Raw genomic sequence first — 19,808 nt, 5'->3', positions numbered from 1 at the left:
CATTTGCAGTACAGCCCCAGGTCTGTGAAAGCCCAGTAGCTCACCCCAACTCTGTTGCTGCGCTAGTCCCACCTACCTGACCCTGACACTCCCTGTGGACCCAACAAACCCTGCCATGCACAGGTGACTGGTAGGGGGCACATGCCCCACCCTGAGATTGACCCTTGACTCAGCACCACTCAGGACAGAGCAGTTTTTTTGCCGCGCTGGCTGGCGGCATTGGCTTGCCCCCAGGCCCATACACAAATTGTGCCCCCCCAGGCTCAGAAGGCACCAGTCACCCCTGTTGCCATGGACCCTCCACGGCCCCCTTCTAACCCTGTCTACCTCCCCTGCCAATGAACCTGCTAGCCCCTCCATCCCTCTGATGCTGCCCACCCCTGCTTCCATGCTGAGTTACACTACTTTACCTGTGTAGCTCCTGGGAGTGGCAAACAGCTGCATGCAATGCTCCTGGTCTACATTCATGCTGCTTGAAGTAAGCTGCATGAATGTAGACTGGGTGAAGTGAACAGCTATATGCACCCTATAGCATTGCTGTTGTCAAAGGTTCAGAGTCTCCAGAAACTCCCACAAATGTAGTACACCTTTGTACTAGCTTCCCTCTACCAGATACCAGCCATCCATGGAAGAGATGTGATGCCTTAGACCTCCTCCCCTCATTCTGAAATCACCTTATGGACTTTGAAAAGAAATGGTATAGAGGAAAATCACTAGGGAGAAAGAGGAGAAATATCAGCACACTCTGAGAGCTATATCTGTAACCCAAAGGAAAACTTACTAGGTGAGATTCTCTTCTGTGTCCAGCTTCAGCTTGGCACAAGAAAAAAAGAGGTATTTTCAGGGAGCTGGTTTCAGCTTCGTGATTATCTCTGGCCTAGCCACAAGCACAGCTTAAAGCCTTCTGGGGCTTTCTGTAGCTGAAAGTGATCCCGAAGGGACCATCCTGCATTAGAGGATTGCTGGAGCATTTCACACACTGGCCAGTCCTTACGCCAACCCCTGGCAATCCTGTCTTTGGCTTGTTTGTTGAAGACAAGGACACCATAGCAACTGGCTTTATTGGCCTGAAAGCTTTCATCCCACCCCAGACATATTGGGAGCTGGTGGGGGGAGAGAGGGGCAGGAGGAGAATGATAGTGGATCTCTGCTCTTTTTTGGCAAAACTGAAGAGTTCACAGACATTGAAGCAGGGATGAGAATTTGCATCATTCCCCCCACTCCCCTGCTCCCTAAATATTCTACATGTAATTATGACCATGTCTGCTCTTGGCTTATGTGTGTATCTGCCAAAATGTGAAGGAAAGGTTAAAACTTGGAAACTTGGCCTTTTAGTTTTCTTTTTTTAATTATGTTTTTAAAATATCTATTTGAGCACCAGTTTTAACTCCTCCCCCCCCAATAAATAAATAAATAAATAAATAAAGTGTGCTGAGGGCTGACAAGACAAACCATGCTGTGAGGCTACCTAGATTTCCATGTAACATTTAGGATAGTGTTGTGTGTGGCATGCACTGCAGAAGGAGCAAGTGTGAAAACATCTTCATGTTTGAGATCACAGAGAAGAGGAATCCAAAATATTTAAATGCCTTTAAAAATCTTTTTAATCTTTCATTTTAGGACTAACGACATCGCCTATATCTTTAGATTTGTTTTTTCGAGGACGAAAGTTTTAGAGCACAATGGGTCTTCCATTTTTTGGTTGTTAGTAGGGGAATTCTTGAGAGTTTCGAAAAAGTCTAAAAGTTAAATGCAAGTTAGGGTTGACTTCTGGGCAGAATAGTTGTTGCCTACATGTTCCTGTATACTTGTGTAGCCAACAGGGAACTGTCTCTCTGCATGAGTTTTTACAGTTCTCTGAGTTAATTCAAAGATCCAAATACTAAATCTAGCACTCGCGGACAGCTTGTAAGATTTATGACAGCCCCTAAAGGACTTTGACTTACATTTATTCATATAGGTAGTTTTAAAAATGTATGATGGAAATAATAATTCTGTGATAATATTCTTCATTTTGGTGGGGTTTTTTTCCAGACACAGTGAGACAGAGGAAATGACCAAATGGAAATTATTTAGACAATATTTGAGGGCTGATTTTTGTTCTTGCATGGACTGGATTAAATCCAGTGTAACTTCACTCATTTTGGATATCTAAATTGCACTATGCAGTGCTCTGCTGAGATCCCTTAATTAACTTGGGTGCTGTAAGCAGTACAGCACTGTATTAGCAAAGTGCTGCACCCAGGATAATTATCCCTGCTGAGCAGCAGAATATATTAGCATTCATGAGTACCCTACCAACAAATGTTCTTTCAGGTCATCTCTGCGCAGCAGTGCATGTACCATATCAATGTACTCTCAAATCTATTTGAGATTTGCACTGGAGTAAAATTAAAGCCCGGGATTGCAAGATATATTCAGTGGTAAGTTATTTGGGGTCTGGGATTGATCTTTTTCTATCTAAACTTTTTTTTCCTCCAGCAGTAGTGAATATTGATATTCACTATGAGCAGTTTTGCAAGGTTTTGTCCTTCATTCCTCATAAAATAGTAATTCCGCCCCCCCGAAAAAAATAAGGGCAGGGTTTGTTGGGTCCACAGGGAGTGTCAGGGTCAGGTAGGTGGAACTAGCGCAGCACCAGAGTTGGGGTGAGCTACTGGGCTTTCCCAGACCTGGGGCTGCACTGCAAACATATACAGGCATTCCTGAGAGTGGGTTAACACTTTCTTAGATCAGGTTAACCTTATCTCAATCTAAATTAATGCACCTATTCAGATTAACTTTGGTTAGGTTGATCTAAATGTAATGCCTGTATGAGCAGAGTGAGACTGAAGGTGTTGTGACACCATGCTCATTGACTTATTGGAAGTGTGGTGTTTCTCTGGTGCTCCTGGGTGGCAAGGTCTGCCAAGGAGAAGGAAAAATGGAGCAGGCCTGGGCTAGAAGGTATGAAAATTAATGCCTGTATGTACCCATTGTGAGCAGAGTGAGACTGAAGGTGTTGTGACACCATCCTCACATGGGTTACAACTGCATCTAGCCCTGCCCAGATCAATGGGACAAAATTAATTTACTGTTCTGATTGCTGGCACACCAATGAGGGCAATGAGGGACTTTATCCCTCCAGGTGCAAGAAGTCCTGCAAATGAGTCTGCTGGTGGTACCCACTCACACTATATAGTGGGGCAGGCTGAGCAGCAAAAATCAATGCTGGATATAACTCATATCATTAGGGAAATGCATGAAAATAACACTGTACACACTTCCAATAAGCAGAACAAAAAGGGCAACTTTATATGTAAAATAAGCCACTATGACCTTATATCACTTTGCTACTTTTTCTTATAGAGGAAAGTATTGCCTCAGCTTATTATGACTGCACACATTTTTTAAGGCACTCATCATCTGAGTTTACTTGCAGCAATAACAGATGCAATCTTCGGAGAAAACATTTGTGGTTTACCATAAAAAAGTGGATGCAAGTTAAACTTTGTAATTTTAATTAATCGTGGAGCACACTTTTTTGGCAGGAAAAGGCCCCAGTAGATTTTATTAAAGTAGATACAAACCACTCGCTTACTACATCAATAACTTCTAACAGTCCTCAGACAATACTTGCTCAGAAAGTACTGGGCAGGAAAACAGTGCATCATCTTAATACATAGCTTAATAGAACAACAGTTTAATAGCTATTCCTATGGGCTACAGCTCTTAGTGCACACATGTATCTCTTGCTAATGCTAGTGAGAGTTTGTGCGCAATCAAGAAAAGAATATATCCCTTAAAAATGTGCCTCTTTTGCGAATGACGACAGACTTTATTCTGTTATACTTTCAACATAGAAAATAGGGTTCCCAGGGATTTTAAATGGTCTTGTACTCCAACTCCCCCAGGCCAGGACGCACTATTCCTCAGCCATTCCCGGCAGGTGTTTGTTTATAAAGTTTCCCCCTGTTTAAAACCTAGTCTGTAAGCCCTCGGCTCACACTGGTAGCAACATTAACATTGAAGACACATCCATTGGCTTTAATGAGTTGATTAGTGTGACTTTAATTACTCACCAATGTATGTAAGAGGTTGATAATCTGGCCCTGCATGATGGTAGCAAAGCCAAGAAGGAGCCAGAAACTGTATTCATTGAAAGGAGTTCCTCAAGGTGATGCTGTTGGCTATGGAATACAGACAACAGCCACACCTTCCAAACACACAATGCTGTGTCTGACCTCATTTTAATCTCATGGGCTCTGTTTAAGTGTAAGGTATTATAATAATTATGTTTATCCTATTATTGTAATTGCTCAAAGGACTTTCTTCAAGCTTCCCATTCAGCACAGTATATGAAAGGCTGGCAAAGGAAATATGATTAAGGTGTGACGCTCTAGTGCTTGCCAGCAGTACTAAAAGTGCAGAAGATTCCCATCATAAACAGTAACTGAAAGAATGACGAGCATTCGGGGCTTTCAACAGGAAATGAAAATGCAGGGCTCCTTCCACATCTGTCAGAATCCCAAAGAAGAATGTGGGAGAGTGATCCAATTCATTTGTATAAATTGTCTTTTGTGGTACAACCGTCATCCACTCTAAAAATATTAAAATGCTGATCAAGGAAGTCAATGGCAGGCTGAATAGAGGGATGTGGCAGAGGGGGAGGCTGAGACACTGCATGACAAGCTGAGACCCTGAAGGGCAAGGGCAAGGGCAAGGGCAAGGACAAAAAGCTTAAAAAGACAATTTTTCTCTGAGGTTTTATAAAGGTGCAAGCTCCTTCCTATGTATAACAGGGACATCAAACCTTTCCGTCTCATCCATTCCTAAAATAGTGACAGTGCTGGGTATTGGTACTCAGTGGGCATATCTACACGTGCACCTGACTGCACAGTTTAGCAAGTGCTTTAGCAAATACTAAGCGACTGTGCAGTAACCCCCATTACTACACAGTCCTGACAGCGTATGGGTCATTTCTGACCATACTGCGCAGTAGCATCCATCTCATGGTTCATGCCCACTGATGCTACATCACCACAGTGATGAGCTACTTTGCCATAGCTTGTTGCTACAGTGACATATCATCTCACAAAGACATTACGAATGTGTGCTGTTATATAGGAGCTGTGTATTAAAAACTAGACCGGATGAAGAATGTCTTACACTTGAAAGCTTGTCTAACTCTATCCCAACTATGTAATTAGTCCAATGAAAGATACCAACCTAAGAAACCTCTTGCCTAATTTCTGGACCAGTGTGGCTACATCACTCTTACGCTACCATCAAAATTTAATATCATACATCATACAGAAACCCTTTTGTTTACAGGATTGTGTACTGCAACAAGTATGGGCTGGGTGTGGAAATGCTTTCCTTGACCATTACTAACAGCTTGACATTTTGCCACATACACAGCACCTCCTTAATACTGATTATGGTGTCACTAGCTGTGGTGGTAGCCAGGTACACTAAGTACAAGTGGGATGCAAGTTGCAATCTTTTTCACTCTAAGAATCCACATGCATTCACAATACACACACACACACACACACACACACACACATATTCTCTAATAAGATGATAACATTTTCAAAATGAAAAACAGACAATTAAGAGAAAGGTTGGTAAGAACTGGGAAGTCAAACTGACCTGTCATTCCCTCCTGGCACCTGGTCCCCATTTTAAATTAAAATCTGGGATGATTTACAAGTAAGAGCAGGATAGAATAATAATTTAAAACTTTTATCACCCTGCTTCCTTCTTCACTGTGTTTTCTGAAGCCCAAGCTTTCCTGCAGCAATCTAACCCTTTACCTCAGTGGTTCCCAACCTTTTTTTTCCTGTTGACCACACGGGAGCAGGATGGGGTGCACGGAGCCAACTGCCTGCCTCCCAGCGCTGCCTCACCCCCCAGCTTTAACCGCACATGCCCTGGAAGCTGCTCATCTGAGCAGACAGATGGGGGTCCAAGAGGGGGGCTCGTGCCATGACCTTGCAGCCAACTCTTCGTGACCCAGCCCCTGGTTGCGACCCATTGATTAGGAACCTCTGTTTTACCTTACCATCTCCTGGGCCTACATGAGCGCTCTCTCTGTCTCCCTCTCTCTCTCTCTCCACCCGCCCCCACACCATTTATACACTTCATTCCCCTCTGCACTCACCATCTCTACAACTTCATCCCTTCAGCTTCCTGCAAATTTTTATATCCACCAGGTCAGAAGCACCTTCCTCTTCGTACTCCTTTAAAAGCTCTGAATTCTCTTTTATCCAGGTTCCCTGGACTGAGAATACTCCTTCTCCCTTTCAACCCCAACCAGTTCTCCAGGTTTAGAAACTCCAACCCCCATATCATCCTCTATCTATATGTAGACACTTGTTATGGTTTATAAACCACTCTTCTAAGTCAGAAACTCCTCTAGGTACTACTGAGTCTAATAATTAAGGAGCAAATAGATTTGCATATAAAACTAGTATAGTCCTAAACTTGTACTCCATACTTTTTGCCTTCTTGTTGCTTGGGGTCTACGTGCATAAATCCTTTAGTGCTTTTGACAGCCTCTGGAGATATTTCAGCCCTGAAAGCAGTCCCTCGGAAACAGTGTTTATCAACCTTTTTTAGACTCAAGGCTTCTCTGCGTACTGTTCATGACCTAAGCAGCACCCCATTTCAAAAACAAAATTTATTTATTGCAGTGATTACTTCCTTGCAATGAGGCCAAACAGTGGAGGTGGGGAAACAGCCAAGTAGGTAGAGCCTGAGTCTACCCTTATCTGCTTATCTCTTTAGACCCCCCACCTTATCACCTCATACTTTCTGCAACACCCTTCAGAGGATCTCGCAGAACCTCAGGGCGTCCTACTACCCTAGTTGAGAATCACTACTCTAAAGTAACAGACAGAACATCAACAACATATGGGAGGCACACTACATAGGTGGGGGTTAGTCTCATTAGCCTAAATGACCCACTACTTCTGAGTGGATGACACTTTTTCAAGAACTGGAGAAAAGCACAACCTGTGCTTTTGGAGTCCAGATGGCCACACTAAGATCCTAGTAGAACTGCATGAATTATTCATTATAAATGTATTATTTCATGAACTTAGCTTCATTCTCTATTCATGAATTATCTACAAACAGCTCATGATTTTTAGAGATTTTAAAATCAGAAGTTAATAAATAATTTATGCAGCAGCAATTAGGTCATGGATTATTTGCAGACTAGATGGTGGAAGTATTCGGTGCTAGTGATTTGCTATTTATTCCATAAAATTAATTGTTAAAGTGACATATTACTGTTTCTGCTGCTTGATCAGAAAAAAAACCAATCTTATTTTCTGTTTACAAATCTCCTGGTTAATATGGATTGTTGAAGATGACTGTACAAGCAGGTCTGGTAGCCATTTATGGTTTTTTTCTGCAAATATTCTTGTACGTTAAATTTCACACATTACTATGCTTGTGTACCAGCTGCTATCTTGTCCAAGAAGAAGGGGGACAATAGGTCTTTAAGGGTCTAAGAATATATGGGATCATGATGGCGGGGTTAAGATTGTGTTGATTCACATAAATGTCAGGTCTATAACAAAATACTAGCCAGAATGTCATTTTACTTTATTGCTTCTTGTGCTTCTCCACTATGTGTAGCCCAAAGGGGAAGGAAAAGAGGGGAACATGTCAAAGTGACATCCTTACACCCATCAATCAAAGTCATGATATTTAGCAGGATCTCTTTTTGAAAGATGTGTTCTTACTCAAACAAAAGTCATAGGTTCAATGCAATAATCATGGGGTTAGGATTTTCTGGCCTGTGTTATACAGCAGTCACACTAAAATTATCCCTTCTGACCTTTAGAGTCATCTATGAAGTTTAGAATTGAGGAGTGGAGACATATACTCACCCAACATGGGTATAGAGGGATACCCTGTGTATTGTACATATTGATGATAAAAGCACAAAGCCATCAGCCAATGTCTGGGAAGCCAGACAGGGTTCCCACTTGACCTGTGTTCACCAGACACCTTTTCCTAACAGCTCCACACCATAATTATTAACGTATTAATGCAGCTCGGGGAAAACGGTGACTATTACCTTTCTACTTTTCTCAGAATTAAGACTATTGAAGACACTGGGATCAGCCCCTAGATCTCTTGAAAATAGAGCTTACATAAGCAGAACCAAACCGGTGCACAAATGACATGAAATGGATAGCTGCTTTTCTAGTCTTGTTTTCTGCTTAGGTATTTGAGAAAGGAGAGAATTATGGAAAAGTTCCCAAGTCAGTCCTTTTGCTTTCAAGGGGATTTACATTCTTTAGTGAGGGGATTTTTAAAAATTCTACCCTTAAACTTTGAAAGCAGTTTGAATAGGTATGGAGAACCAAGACAGAAGCTCACTAATAGTAAAATCCCCCTACTGATGCCTGTCCAGAAGGACCTAGGGAACTCTTTAATGAGGGCCTTGTTACATGGTAATTTTGGGCAGCTCCTGGAGATCTTAACACCTGGACTGTCTGTCTGCACATTAATATTTGAAACTGGTTTTAAGCACTCATTGTGCGGCTCACAGTTACACCACTCCAGAGTAGGATTATCTCTGATACGATCTACCCAGTTCATGTTACACTAAGGAGAGCTGCTGCTGCTGCTGCTGTCAGGGTGGGCATGGGCCCAAGAAGAGCAGCACACTGGCAGTGCCCCTGGGACAGACAGCTGGGCACCTACAAGTAGGTGGGGATTGTGGGGGCGAGGTAGGCAGGGGGGAAGTCTGGAATGGAAGTGCGGTGATTCTTACCTTTCAGTCCCCCAGACCCCTGCTGGCCTGAACATATGACTGCTCCAAACTTGAGCTAGCACTAACACTGATCAACATTTGTGCAGCTCACAGCCTTAGGTGTAACAAGGCCCTGAGAGGCTCAACACTGATATGTTCATGAGGACTCAGGGAGCAGTGGAGGTGCTGTTAAGTATGGTTCCTAACCCCCATCAGCTGCTAAAGTGAGGACTCTAAGAACTGTGTATATGAATATATATTTTGAAATTGCTTTTTGCATGATATGACTTTTTATAGATTAGTTTTTACCCAAATATGTCTTTTAACTCAAACATTTTGCTTGCTCAAAACATTGTTTTCTTCACCAGAATCCAATACAGCTCAGACTCCTACCACACACTAGGAGAGTGAAAAATATTGGCACTGTAGATTATGAGCAGTATATCTGAACCATAACAAAGTTACAGAAAAAAATTGCCAAAACACACATACAGGTTGTGAAAATAATGAATCTTCTTTATTAACAACATGTACTTTGCCTCTTGTCCCAAAATATCAAGGCATTTCTTATCTTTTTCAGTTAAAAAGGTTTAGAAATTAAAGTACAGACAAGCTCCCACCTCACTAAATCACCTACTGCACTGCTATTCATTGATTAACCCTGAATTAAAAAACAATATGGCAATTTCAAATAAGGATTTAAGTTCAAGTTCTACAGTATAAAAGGTTACTGTAGAAACACAAACTGATATCAATTGGAGTACACTGCACACAGTATAGAACCTATTCCAGAGAGGCTCTGAAACTAAGAGACTGAAGAACTGCTATGAATACCTAAAAGCCGGTATATTTTAATGTCAGTCTTCAAAATGTGTTAGAATCTTTTTTTCACCAAGGAATCTAACAAATGGGAGTATGTGGGTTTCTTTTTTAAGTGCTTTTTGTTTCTGTTGTGCTCTATTTGTATTTATAGAAAATATCTGCAGTCACGCTCGTGTTGTCCATGACTTTAGAATACAGAAAGGTACTGCACCAGACTGCATTTTTCAGGAGCAACGGTTGCATATAAATACCAGACTGAAATAGGCTCTGGAGCATAGGAAAACAATGTTCTAAATGACACATTTTTAAAACACAGACAAATAAACACTGATGGCCAGATTTTTAAAGGTATATATTAGAAATCAAGGGAGTAAAACATCTTATTAGCTTTACAAATCTGGCCATCATGAAAAATAATGAGAACCTAGTCACCTTGCATAAAATCTAATCCGTACTACTGTTTAAATTTTTAATGTGTTCAATTCTGCAAACCTTATACAGGTAAAACTCCTGTTCAAATCAAAGGGAATTTTGCCTGGGTAAGGACTGCAGAATGAAGACCAGTGTTTGCAGTGGAATTATTTAATTTGAGTATAGCTGATCAAGAAACAGTATTTTATAAATATGTAGTATTATATTCCCTGTCTGAGGTCAACCTAATGCTCTATACACAATCAGCATTAGATGGGAAACAATGCTCACATCTTTATGCCATATAACTAAAATAAAGATAACACTCATTTGATGCCCTTCCTCTCATTAAAAAAAAAAAAATCTTCAGAGCTTTGTGAACAAGTCATCGACTGATCTACTTCACCTGGAGTAGTCACAATAAGTATGAAAGAAACAAAGCTCTTGCAGGGAAGTGACAATAGGAGTTGCTACAGTTGACCTACACTAAGTCAAACAGGCAGGGCCAGATTTTCCAAAGTACTCAGCAGCTAGTAGCTCCCACTGAGAACCACAGGCACTGCTAAATATTGAGCACTTTGGAAAATGCAGTCACTTTATTTAGATGTGAAATGGAAGACGAGCTTTCTCTTTGAAATCTGGCAATTTATTTATGTGCCTGAACATGGAAGCCATCGCTACTAAGCTGTTAAGAAAAATCCATCTTGTAATATAATTATTGATTGTTCATTCATACCAGTGATTACCCATTTTAAAGGACACTGGAGAGAGATTTTAATTTTACAAATGTAATATGTAAATAACCAAACTTTTTTTTTTTTGCAAACAAAGATGGAATTGATGAACTTCTGATAAGAAATAATTGAAATCAACTACATACAGCATATAATAATTGAAATTTAAATAACACAGGGATTAAATTAAATTATTAAATTAAATTGCTGAATAACATGCAGCAATATAATAATTGAAATAATTTAATCCCCACAGGGATTAAATTCTGATATAAATTATCCTGGAGTAAATCAACAGTGCAACAGAACTGTCCTTGATTTAAACTAGTAAGATAAAAATAAGACCCTGCATTGTCACACACGAATGCAGGTAACTGCTAACAAAGAACACAGTATTGGGCAGCACTAGTCGAACAACACACAAATATGAGAAGCTACAGTATAGACCAAAATTTCCACTTCGTAGCATAAGTGTAATTTCATTGACTTCTCTATGCTTGTATTGCTGCAAAGACCTGATGATCTGCCTTTTGAAATCAATAATTACTCTCCCCTCAAAATATCACACAGGAACAGGACCTAAAGGGAAGGAATATTTGGCCTAGTGCATCCAAATGATGCAAAGAGTAGGTGAATGCAAATGATGATGCTATTCTAAAAAAGAAGAGAAATGTAAGCAACTGTTAAAGAGTACATTCCAAACCTTCCACACAGCAGGTCTACTCTGCTTCACCCATTGATGTAAGAGCTGATAAAAAGCCTTATACTTATTAGAAAGGCAATGCATCATTTTGCTAAATAAGCTATAGTTAAACGAGCTAAAGCTCATTGTATATATTCTCCTGATGTGCTTTTTGTGGCTTCCATATTACCAATCAGTAGTAAATTTTAAAAATTCATACCAGTTCACCTCTTCCCAGCTGTACAACTCACAGCATGATCCAGAACAGTTAAAAAAATAGGGAAGCAGAATCTTCCCCTTTCAGGAATAAGCAGATCTCAAAACAATCAAATCCAAAAAGTGAAACACATGAGCTCTTTTGACTAGTATACACACTGAGATTGCAGTACTGCTGCTGAAGTTAATCAATTTAATTTACTTGTTAAACCGCTTCATTGTGAGGAACAGGTACTGCACTACACTGGCATCTGCAGAAGAAATGCAGAAAATGAACCTTTGTTACTAATCTTCCAAAAAGAAGATGAAATGAGTTTTGTATCCCATAATAATGTTTATGGCATTATAGTTTTTGTTAATCTAGTAAGAGAATGAAGGGTAGAATGAATGCCTTATTTTATTCCAACAAAGAGTTTCTTTTTGAATCTTCACGGAGGAAATTTGACTATGTTTCAGCGCAGAATGGATCTTTATTTTCTTTACAATATCCTTGAAAATAAAATCCAAATTCTTAATTTAAAATCTGGAGCTATTGAGGATTGGTTTGTTGTCTACTGTACAGCTATTTGACAGAAAGCATGCAAACGTTTGTTCAACTAAGAAATCTGTTGGACTTGGTATGAACTACTCTAATGTTGCAACTCCTCTTAGAGTCAATGGCAACAATGTGTTAGTTCCACATTAAGTATTAACTAAGAAGACATCAGTTTCAGTAGCTAGAGCTGAATGCACAGTAAAGATTATTTATAACACAAGATGTTTTCAATGTTGGAATAAACCAAATCCCTCTGAAAAGCAAAACAGAAAAAATCAGGGACGGGAGGGAGGGATTCAGGTTATATATCTGACATAACATTTGCCACTGGAGTTTCAGCTTGCCTCAACTGTACACTTCACAAAGGAATCTCAGCACACCCAAACCTCACCCTTCAATTTGCACTTCTCTTGATGGAAAAATAATTTACCTTTTAGTCCCAGGCAATTTTGATTCCAAAATAAAGAATGTTACCATGTTTTGCTTTGGGTTTTTTTTCTAAACAAAGCACATTATTAAACCAAGGTAATATTTTTATTGCTGAAATAGAAACTTATTTAAACTGAAGTATTACGCAAACTCAATGAAAATCTCATTAATAGGCTGATACCATCATAGGACTCCTTGAAAGCCAGCATAAAATGACACATACCCATAACTTAAAAACACTAAGACAGTTGAGTTTAACTGGTAGTCGCTTTGGGAGTCTTAGCAGAAAAACTGATACTGGAAAAGGCAAGAACACTACATCCTACCTCAAGAACAGCAAGGTCAGAGCTAAATACACTGACAGAGCAGGATGAACCAGGGAATATATACACTATGTCTTCCTGTTATGTATGGACCTGGTCCTTCACTCAGTGAAATCAGAGCTGAACTTCTGTTCATATACAAAAGACAGAATCAAGACCTCTCCAGTTTTCTAGGATCACCAATCCTGCATCATTCAAGAATTCTACACTCCAAAAAAATAAGAACTTGTAAAAAAATATATTAAAGACACTACATCCTGGAGAAACAGGAAATTTAGTTAAATGTGGAATTTCCTATAGGGTTATTTGGTCATGTGTGCTTGCCCTTGTGATATTTAATAAGAAACTTATCTTTTTGTTAAATATTGTCCACTTGAGACTAAAATCTGGGTTAACAGGTGAATTGGATGGGTAGCTGGTGGAGGGGGGGAAAGGGGGATGATTTGACAAATATTGGATTTAGTAGTAGCGCTTTAATCTAAGAGTGTATGTGGGAAAAAACTGAGGCTCTAAGGAAAGATTTTACTTTGATTTTTTTTTTAACTATACACATTCAGTATCACCCTTCCCTAATTTAACAAAAGTTCTCTATCAGATTAGTTATTCACAGAGTGTTTTGATTTGTAACTGAAGAATATCAAATTCCCAACAAAGGAGCTGAAGGACAAATTGCTCTTTTTAACAACTGTCTAACTTCAACGTTTCTCAAAAGAATGCATATACCTTTAAAATACAGTTAGTGTATACTGACAATACTGTTCAAGTGCATTAATACAATATAGAGCACTGGACACAAATGAAAAAAGTCACCTCATCCAAAGGAACAATTACTTGTAATCCAATGCACAGGTCTTACATTTGAAATCAGCTTGAAGTTGGATCTTTAATCACAAGCAAAAAATTCGACATGTAATGTGCCAACTAATATCTGACATTAGTTGGCTGTTACGACTTTAGTGTATTATGTTCTGACAAGTAAAACCCTTGTGCTGTTCATGTTTCACAATAATTTCAGCTCTGTCAGTAAGAGAGATTCTCTGAATAATGTATGGAGCACAAAAGAAATGAACAGAATTTAAATAAAAGTCAAAAATAGGGGCTGAACCAAAGCTGATAACAATCAGGTGAATTTTACTGAACTACAATACAAAATCCAGCTCCTAAAATGACCTGTTTCTTAGGAATATATGATCTAAAAGGGGGGAAATGCAAGGATCTGGACCTATTAAAAGGCAAAAGAAACAGATATAATCACTGTGAACATACAATTAAACCCATAAAATGACTGAAATGTGAAAAGTATTCCTTGACAAACACACACAAAAAGCAACCAATATACTGTTTTAGTCTCTTAAAAAAAAAAAACATATGTGTGTGTGTGTGTGTGTGTGTGTGTGTATTTTTTTCCATGATATCCATCATCCACTAAAAAAATGCCTTGTACCTTTTAAACATCTTGATTATTGTCCCTAATACATGGAATGGGCCAGACATTGCAGCTTTATAAAATAACCTCTGCAGTGAAATGGAAATGGGAATAAAGCTAACTGGTCACATCTTAGATCTTTACGCTTGACCTCATATGAATATTCATTTCAGTCCAGTGGCTCTAAGGCTATTGTACTATATCATTTGGGGGCACGTGTTCTCTAAGTAAACTCTATACAGCGATAAAATCCAAAGCCACTATTTCAACACTGGTTTGGTAGAGACTCATTATTTCATATGTAGGAAATATTGCCATGATATTACTTAATACAGACTTTCTATCTTTAATTAGGTTAACAAATCTCACACATCTGTGCTTTGGAAGCCAGCAAATTCAGTCACATGGAAGCAGTGTCCTCCAGCTATCAGACAATTGATTTTTGCAGGGTTCTGCTCATATTTAACTTAAGGGACATGTGATGTATTCCTTCATTTGTCGGTCAGTTTGCTTATGCTTCATTAGAACTTTTCTCCTATATTTAAATATTTTAGAATAGATATATGCAAGGAACACAGATATATGCAAGGAATAGATATATGCTTATTGGCGCACAGATCTGTAAAATATGGCATACACATATAATATTTAAACAACCAATAATGTTTAGATAAAAAATGCATATTAAAGTGGGAGATTTGCTTGAGTAACATCTGCAGGTTTGTGGGTACCTAACTGCATACAGATATATACAGAATTATACACACACTTTTTTCTTCAGTTCTATATACTGTCTACATTTGTCACCTATGAATCACTAAATTGTTCAGAACTGCAGGACTGGTCACAGTATATATATATATTTTATTTAAATTTTGGAGCAAGATACAAATCATTACTTGCATAAATGACAGACACTATAAGGAAACATATTTTCATCAGCTGAAATACTACAAACTCAATTTAACCAATGGAACGGGGTTTGGAAGGAAAGAAAAAGAATCAATTGATAATCGTTTAAATGAGAGGAAGTTTTGGCATACATAGGCTTTCTTGCACCTGAAAAACTGTAACTTCATATATGTTTTGGGCTTAGATAATAGTTTGGGTTTAGATAATAATTTTAAAGGTACACAAATCAAAACTGTTTGCAAATGCACTATTGTTATAATCACCACACTTGGTGCAAAGCAAGATCTTGGCCCAAAGTTTAATGACAGATTCTAAAATAATTTAGAAGGACTGGATTTAAAAAACAGATTGTCAGACAACTGGTTTACCTATAATTATTTAATTTAATGTACAGAGCTTTTAACTCCATCAATAAGCTTTTAAAATGCATGAAATATATAAAAAGTATCTGCCAAAAATCACGTAGGCTGTAGTATTTCTTTGAAATTCACCTATGTAGATCTATGTCCTCCTATTTTAAAAAGCATCTGTTAAAATGCCTTCTCTTTAGTTAATTTGGTATTGATTTTAGTACTAAACATATATAATACATTACTTAATATAAAATTCACACTCATGAGACATAAATCTTTCCTGCATATAATGCACTGGTATTATTTTGGCAACATGGAAGGTTTTCCTGCTAAATAAGATGACAAGGTCATCAGAAACCTGAAGTATCAAAGAATTATGTAAATACATTTGACAATCATCCAATAGGTTTTAAGAAGCTAAACACACCATACATAAAATAAAAATATACTACAAGTGTCAAAGAGAGGAATAGAGGGACATGAGGATGCAGAAAACTAGAGAAATACAGTATATATTTTAAAGGCATACTGAACAGAAAAACCTTGTCCAGTCTCTTTCTATTTTAAACTCTATGTGCATTGCTATTCTATGTTCCCAGTTTCAAGGCAATTCATTCTTAAATGAAGAAAGGATTATAAAACTTAAAGGTCATTGAGAAAAAGCTACAGAATTTGAACCTTGAAAGAAGAATATGAAAGTGGCAGTGATTTAATTGCAACATTTAGCTCTGTCGTACTTGATCACATTGCCCTACACTACAAAATAAATACCTTTGCTGAAACCTGAGAGAAGTGAACAGAAATATAAATAATGATTTTCCTTTCTCAGATGTTAGCAGCTTTAAGCATGCATTCTACACTGTGCTGAAGGATGCTGGGGTGATGTGAATTTGGAAGTTCAGTCAGTCACCCTCCCATTTGGTAAAGCTATCCTTTTCTCAATAAGTGTATTTCTGTCTGTGTGCAAATTGGAGGCGGACTGTTGGAGTTCCAGTTGGGGTGGTTTGTGAAATCAAGTAGATCGGATCCTAACTTGATTTGGCACCAATGTATGGATGCATGGAGACATATCCACAGAATGTATGCACTGTGAGATAGTAAGAGACATTTACAACCCAGAATATAAGAGCAGGGCAGCCTCAAGTGACATCACCAGATCAACTGCAGCGTCAACCTACTCAGATATATTATCCTGCCCACCCCTGCTTCCATCTCCTTCCTTGCCATTAGACAGAACTCTGATGATCACAGCTATTACGATATATTTTCAGATACAGGCGACACGGCGGTGCCCAAAGCCAAATGAGAGAGACTGTGGGGGTCACTGCCTGATGTCTTTCTTTTTCCCCCCCTTTATAACCACAAAATTCATCTCCATAGAAACCAGAAAGCAAGAAACTACAGTGAGAACAGTAAAGGAAATGTCACATTGGGTTAGTCAGCACAAGGCAGGCAAGGGGATTTTGCTAAGGTTACAAACTGAAGGAGCTGCCCATTCAGCTCTTTCACACAGGGCACAGCGGTCATTGTGGGGAGTGTTATGGGGAGTGGTCCTCTGCTGCATGGAGGAGTATTATTTTTTTCCTTGTAGTGCCAGGTCATTATGGACCCCTGTCTCAACTTGGCTGCCATGCACTCCTAACTCGGGGAGATCAATGGCATGTCTTACTTACAGGCATTTGTGACAGCAAAGCTGTTGGCAGTTTCAATGTTGTCAACATGAGGAACCAAATTGAAGGGTGCTTCAGACGCATTGGGGCTGGTGTTATGGAGAAAAATTGCCAAGCGAAATGCGGTATATTCCTGATCTGTGTTTCGGATGAAGAGACCCCCTACAAGAGCAGCAAGAGGAAGGAGACAGGGTTATTGCCAAGCTGATCGCTACCCTGTGCCCAGCCAACCAACTCCCTGGCCCCAAGCTGCTGGGTGAGTGGTCCTCAAGGGCTGCAGGACTGATGGTACCCACAAACACAGCTGGTAATAGAAGTCAAGCCCCCAGAGGCAGTCACGCTCCTCACTTCCCCTTATGGATACCTAGATGCCTTCTGATTACAGTGACCTTTGGAACGGCTGAAGCCCCCTCTCCTTGGTCCTGAAGAAGACATCAGGTCCTGAGCAGCTCCCCCCAGGTGAGGTGGCCCACTGGTGCTGCTCGGGGTCCAGGAACCCCCCCCCCCCCCCCACCTTCCAGCTAGCAGCAGCCGCCTCCCGAACTTTGCCTGCTTCCCTGCAGCCCATGTGCGGGCAGGCAGCAGCTCAGCCTGATTAGCAGCATCTTTACAATTGCACGAGAAATGATGCAGTGATGGAGCTGAGCGGAGCTGGAAGGCACTCAAATAACTGCGTCCCATCCCAAAGCAGGGGGAAAGCAATAAGGCAGATCCCCAGGGAATGGCAGGAGGGGGGAGATGCCCAAGGGGGTGGGGAACCCAGGGAATCCCAAACTTTCCAACTAGGAAAGAAGGCAAGAAGGAAGGCAGCAGCATCCCCTCCTGCAGCCCCGGGGCAGAGCAACTACTGCAGTGACCGGTGCCCAAGACACTGGATTTTAAACATCTCCCCCCTCCACCGCCATCACCACCTCCAGGAGAGAGGAGGGGGCACAGGGATGCGGTACAGGGGGCATTGTCCCAACTTGTACCGCAACCCCCGTCCTGAAGACCAGTGTGATGCCAGGCAGCCCTGCAGACCCCCCTCCCAGTAGAGACACACACACACTCACACACACACGGGACGGACCGGGGTGGCCGTGCAGCCCGCTTCATTCAGCCCCTCGCTCCTAACTCACTTGGCCAAGGCTGGTCGCGCCTGCCACATGCACACACAGCTCAATGCAGCTCTTACCTATTTGCACACTGCTAGGAAAAGCTCCCATTGCTAGTCCCCAAAAGCCAGAAAACAACAAGACAAGCTGTCTGCAAATAATCCTCATCTTCTTCTCTTTTGCCTCCCTGTCTCTCTCTCTCTCTCTCTTTCTCTCTCTCCCGTTAGGTGCTGCTCAGAGAGGCATTGAGGGCGAGGTGGCTACAAACAAAATTAAGAATAATAATAAAAAAAAACCCCAAACCGAAGAGGGGAGGGGTAGAAGAGAGATGCTCTCTCCTTTCTTCTTTTTTCCCTCCCTCTTTTCTTTCCTTTTTTCTCAGTGGAGGTGCGAGCGGTGTTTTAGCAATCCATCCTGCCGCGCCGGGCTTTTCCCGCAGTCTCCATAGCCCTGGGAGAGGTTTCTGTCCGGCTGCAAATGTTGCACATGCAAAAGATGGTGGAGAGTTTGGCGGTGGTGGGAGCGTCTAGTGGCTGCACCGAGAGATGAGACATGCGCTATCTCCCCGCTCCCCCGCCCCGCAGCGACACAGGCAGAGGCGCACACGCGCGCAGGCACGCGCGCACACACACGCGCGCGCGCGCGCACACTGCCTCCGCCGGGTCTCTCCAGTCCACACCGCTGAGTGCACGCCTCTGGAGCCCGAGAGACAGCGAGTGCGGGAGCAGACACTGGAGAGAGCAGCACGGGCGGAGGGGGCAGCGCCTCCTCTCCCTCGCCCTCTTACACACACACACACACACACACACACTCTCTCTCTCTCTCTCTCTCTCCCCCACACACACACACTGTCCTCTCTCTCTTTCTCTCCCTCACTCACACATGCACATTTACACACACTCTCTCTGACACCCTCTCCCTGGCCCTCTCTCTCTTTCTACCTCCCTCATTCACCCTCTCTCTCTCTCTCACACACACACACACTCTCCTCTGTTTCTCTCCCTCACTCACACATGCACACTCTCTCACACACACTCTCTCTGACACACACTCTCTCTCACACACATACACACACACACACACACTCCTCTCTCTACCTCCCTCTCTCTCTCTCACACACAGTCTCTCTCTCAAACAGATAGATACACACTCTCTCTCCTCTCTCCCTCACTCACACACACTCTCTCTCTTCTTCCTCTCTCTCTCTCTCTCTCTCTCTCTCTCACACACACACACACACACACACACACAGGTGTAGCAGCAATGAACTTTGTTCCCAGACAGGCAGGAGGACAAGAGCCCTTTTATTTTGCAGCCCAGTCCTTCCCTTTCAGGCACAGCAGCAGCAGCAAACGGTGGACTTTTAAGTCACTGCAGCAAAAAAGGAAAACAAAATCCACAGAGCAAATCCTGCTAGGGAGGGGAGGGGATGCGAGGTGAGGGGGA

The 19,808-nt window shown here is 41.1% G+C and overlaps 1 protein-coding gene across 3 annotated transcripts in view; it reads right to left on the bottom strand.

The window, feature by feature from the left end:
• Positions 1-18,538, bottom strand: part of GRIA4 (glutamate ionotropic receptor AMPA type subunit 4) — a 383,074-nt gene extending 364,536 nt beyond the window's left edge. For 2 of the 3 annotated variants that reach the window (XM_006018946.3, XM_006018945.3), the window contains exons 1-2: positions 18,443-18,538; positions 17,272-17,430 (exon numbers count right to left, since the gene is read on the bottom strand). In XM_006018946.3, coding sequence (XP_006019008.1) covers positions 17,272-17,430; positions 18,443-18,530 — 247 coding nt within the window. In that variant the 5' untranslated portion in view covers positions 18,531-18,538. The remainder of the gene's footprint in view (positions 1-17,271; positions 17,431-18,442) is intronic. The other variant, XM_006018947.2, reaches the window with a different exon arrangement.
• Positions 18,539-19,808: the final 1,270 nt, after the last annotated feature.

The sequence above is a fragment of the Alligator sinensis genome, unplaced genomic scaffold (genome assembly GCF_000455745.1).
Source record: "Alligator sinensis unplaced genomic scaffold, ASM45574v1 scaffold802_1, whole genome shotgun sequence".
Lineage (NCBI taxonomy): Eukaryota > Metazoa > Chordata > Crocodylia > Alligatoridae > Alligator > Alligator sinensis.
Note: the sequence above shows the minus strand (reverse complement) of the source record. Positions and strands in the feature narration are given on the sequence as shown.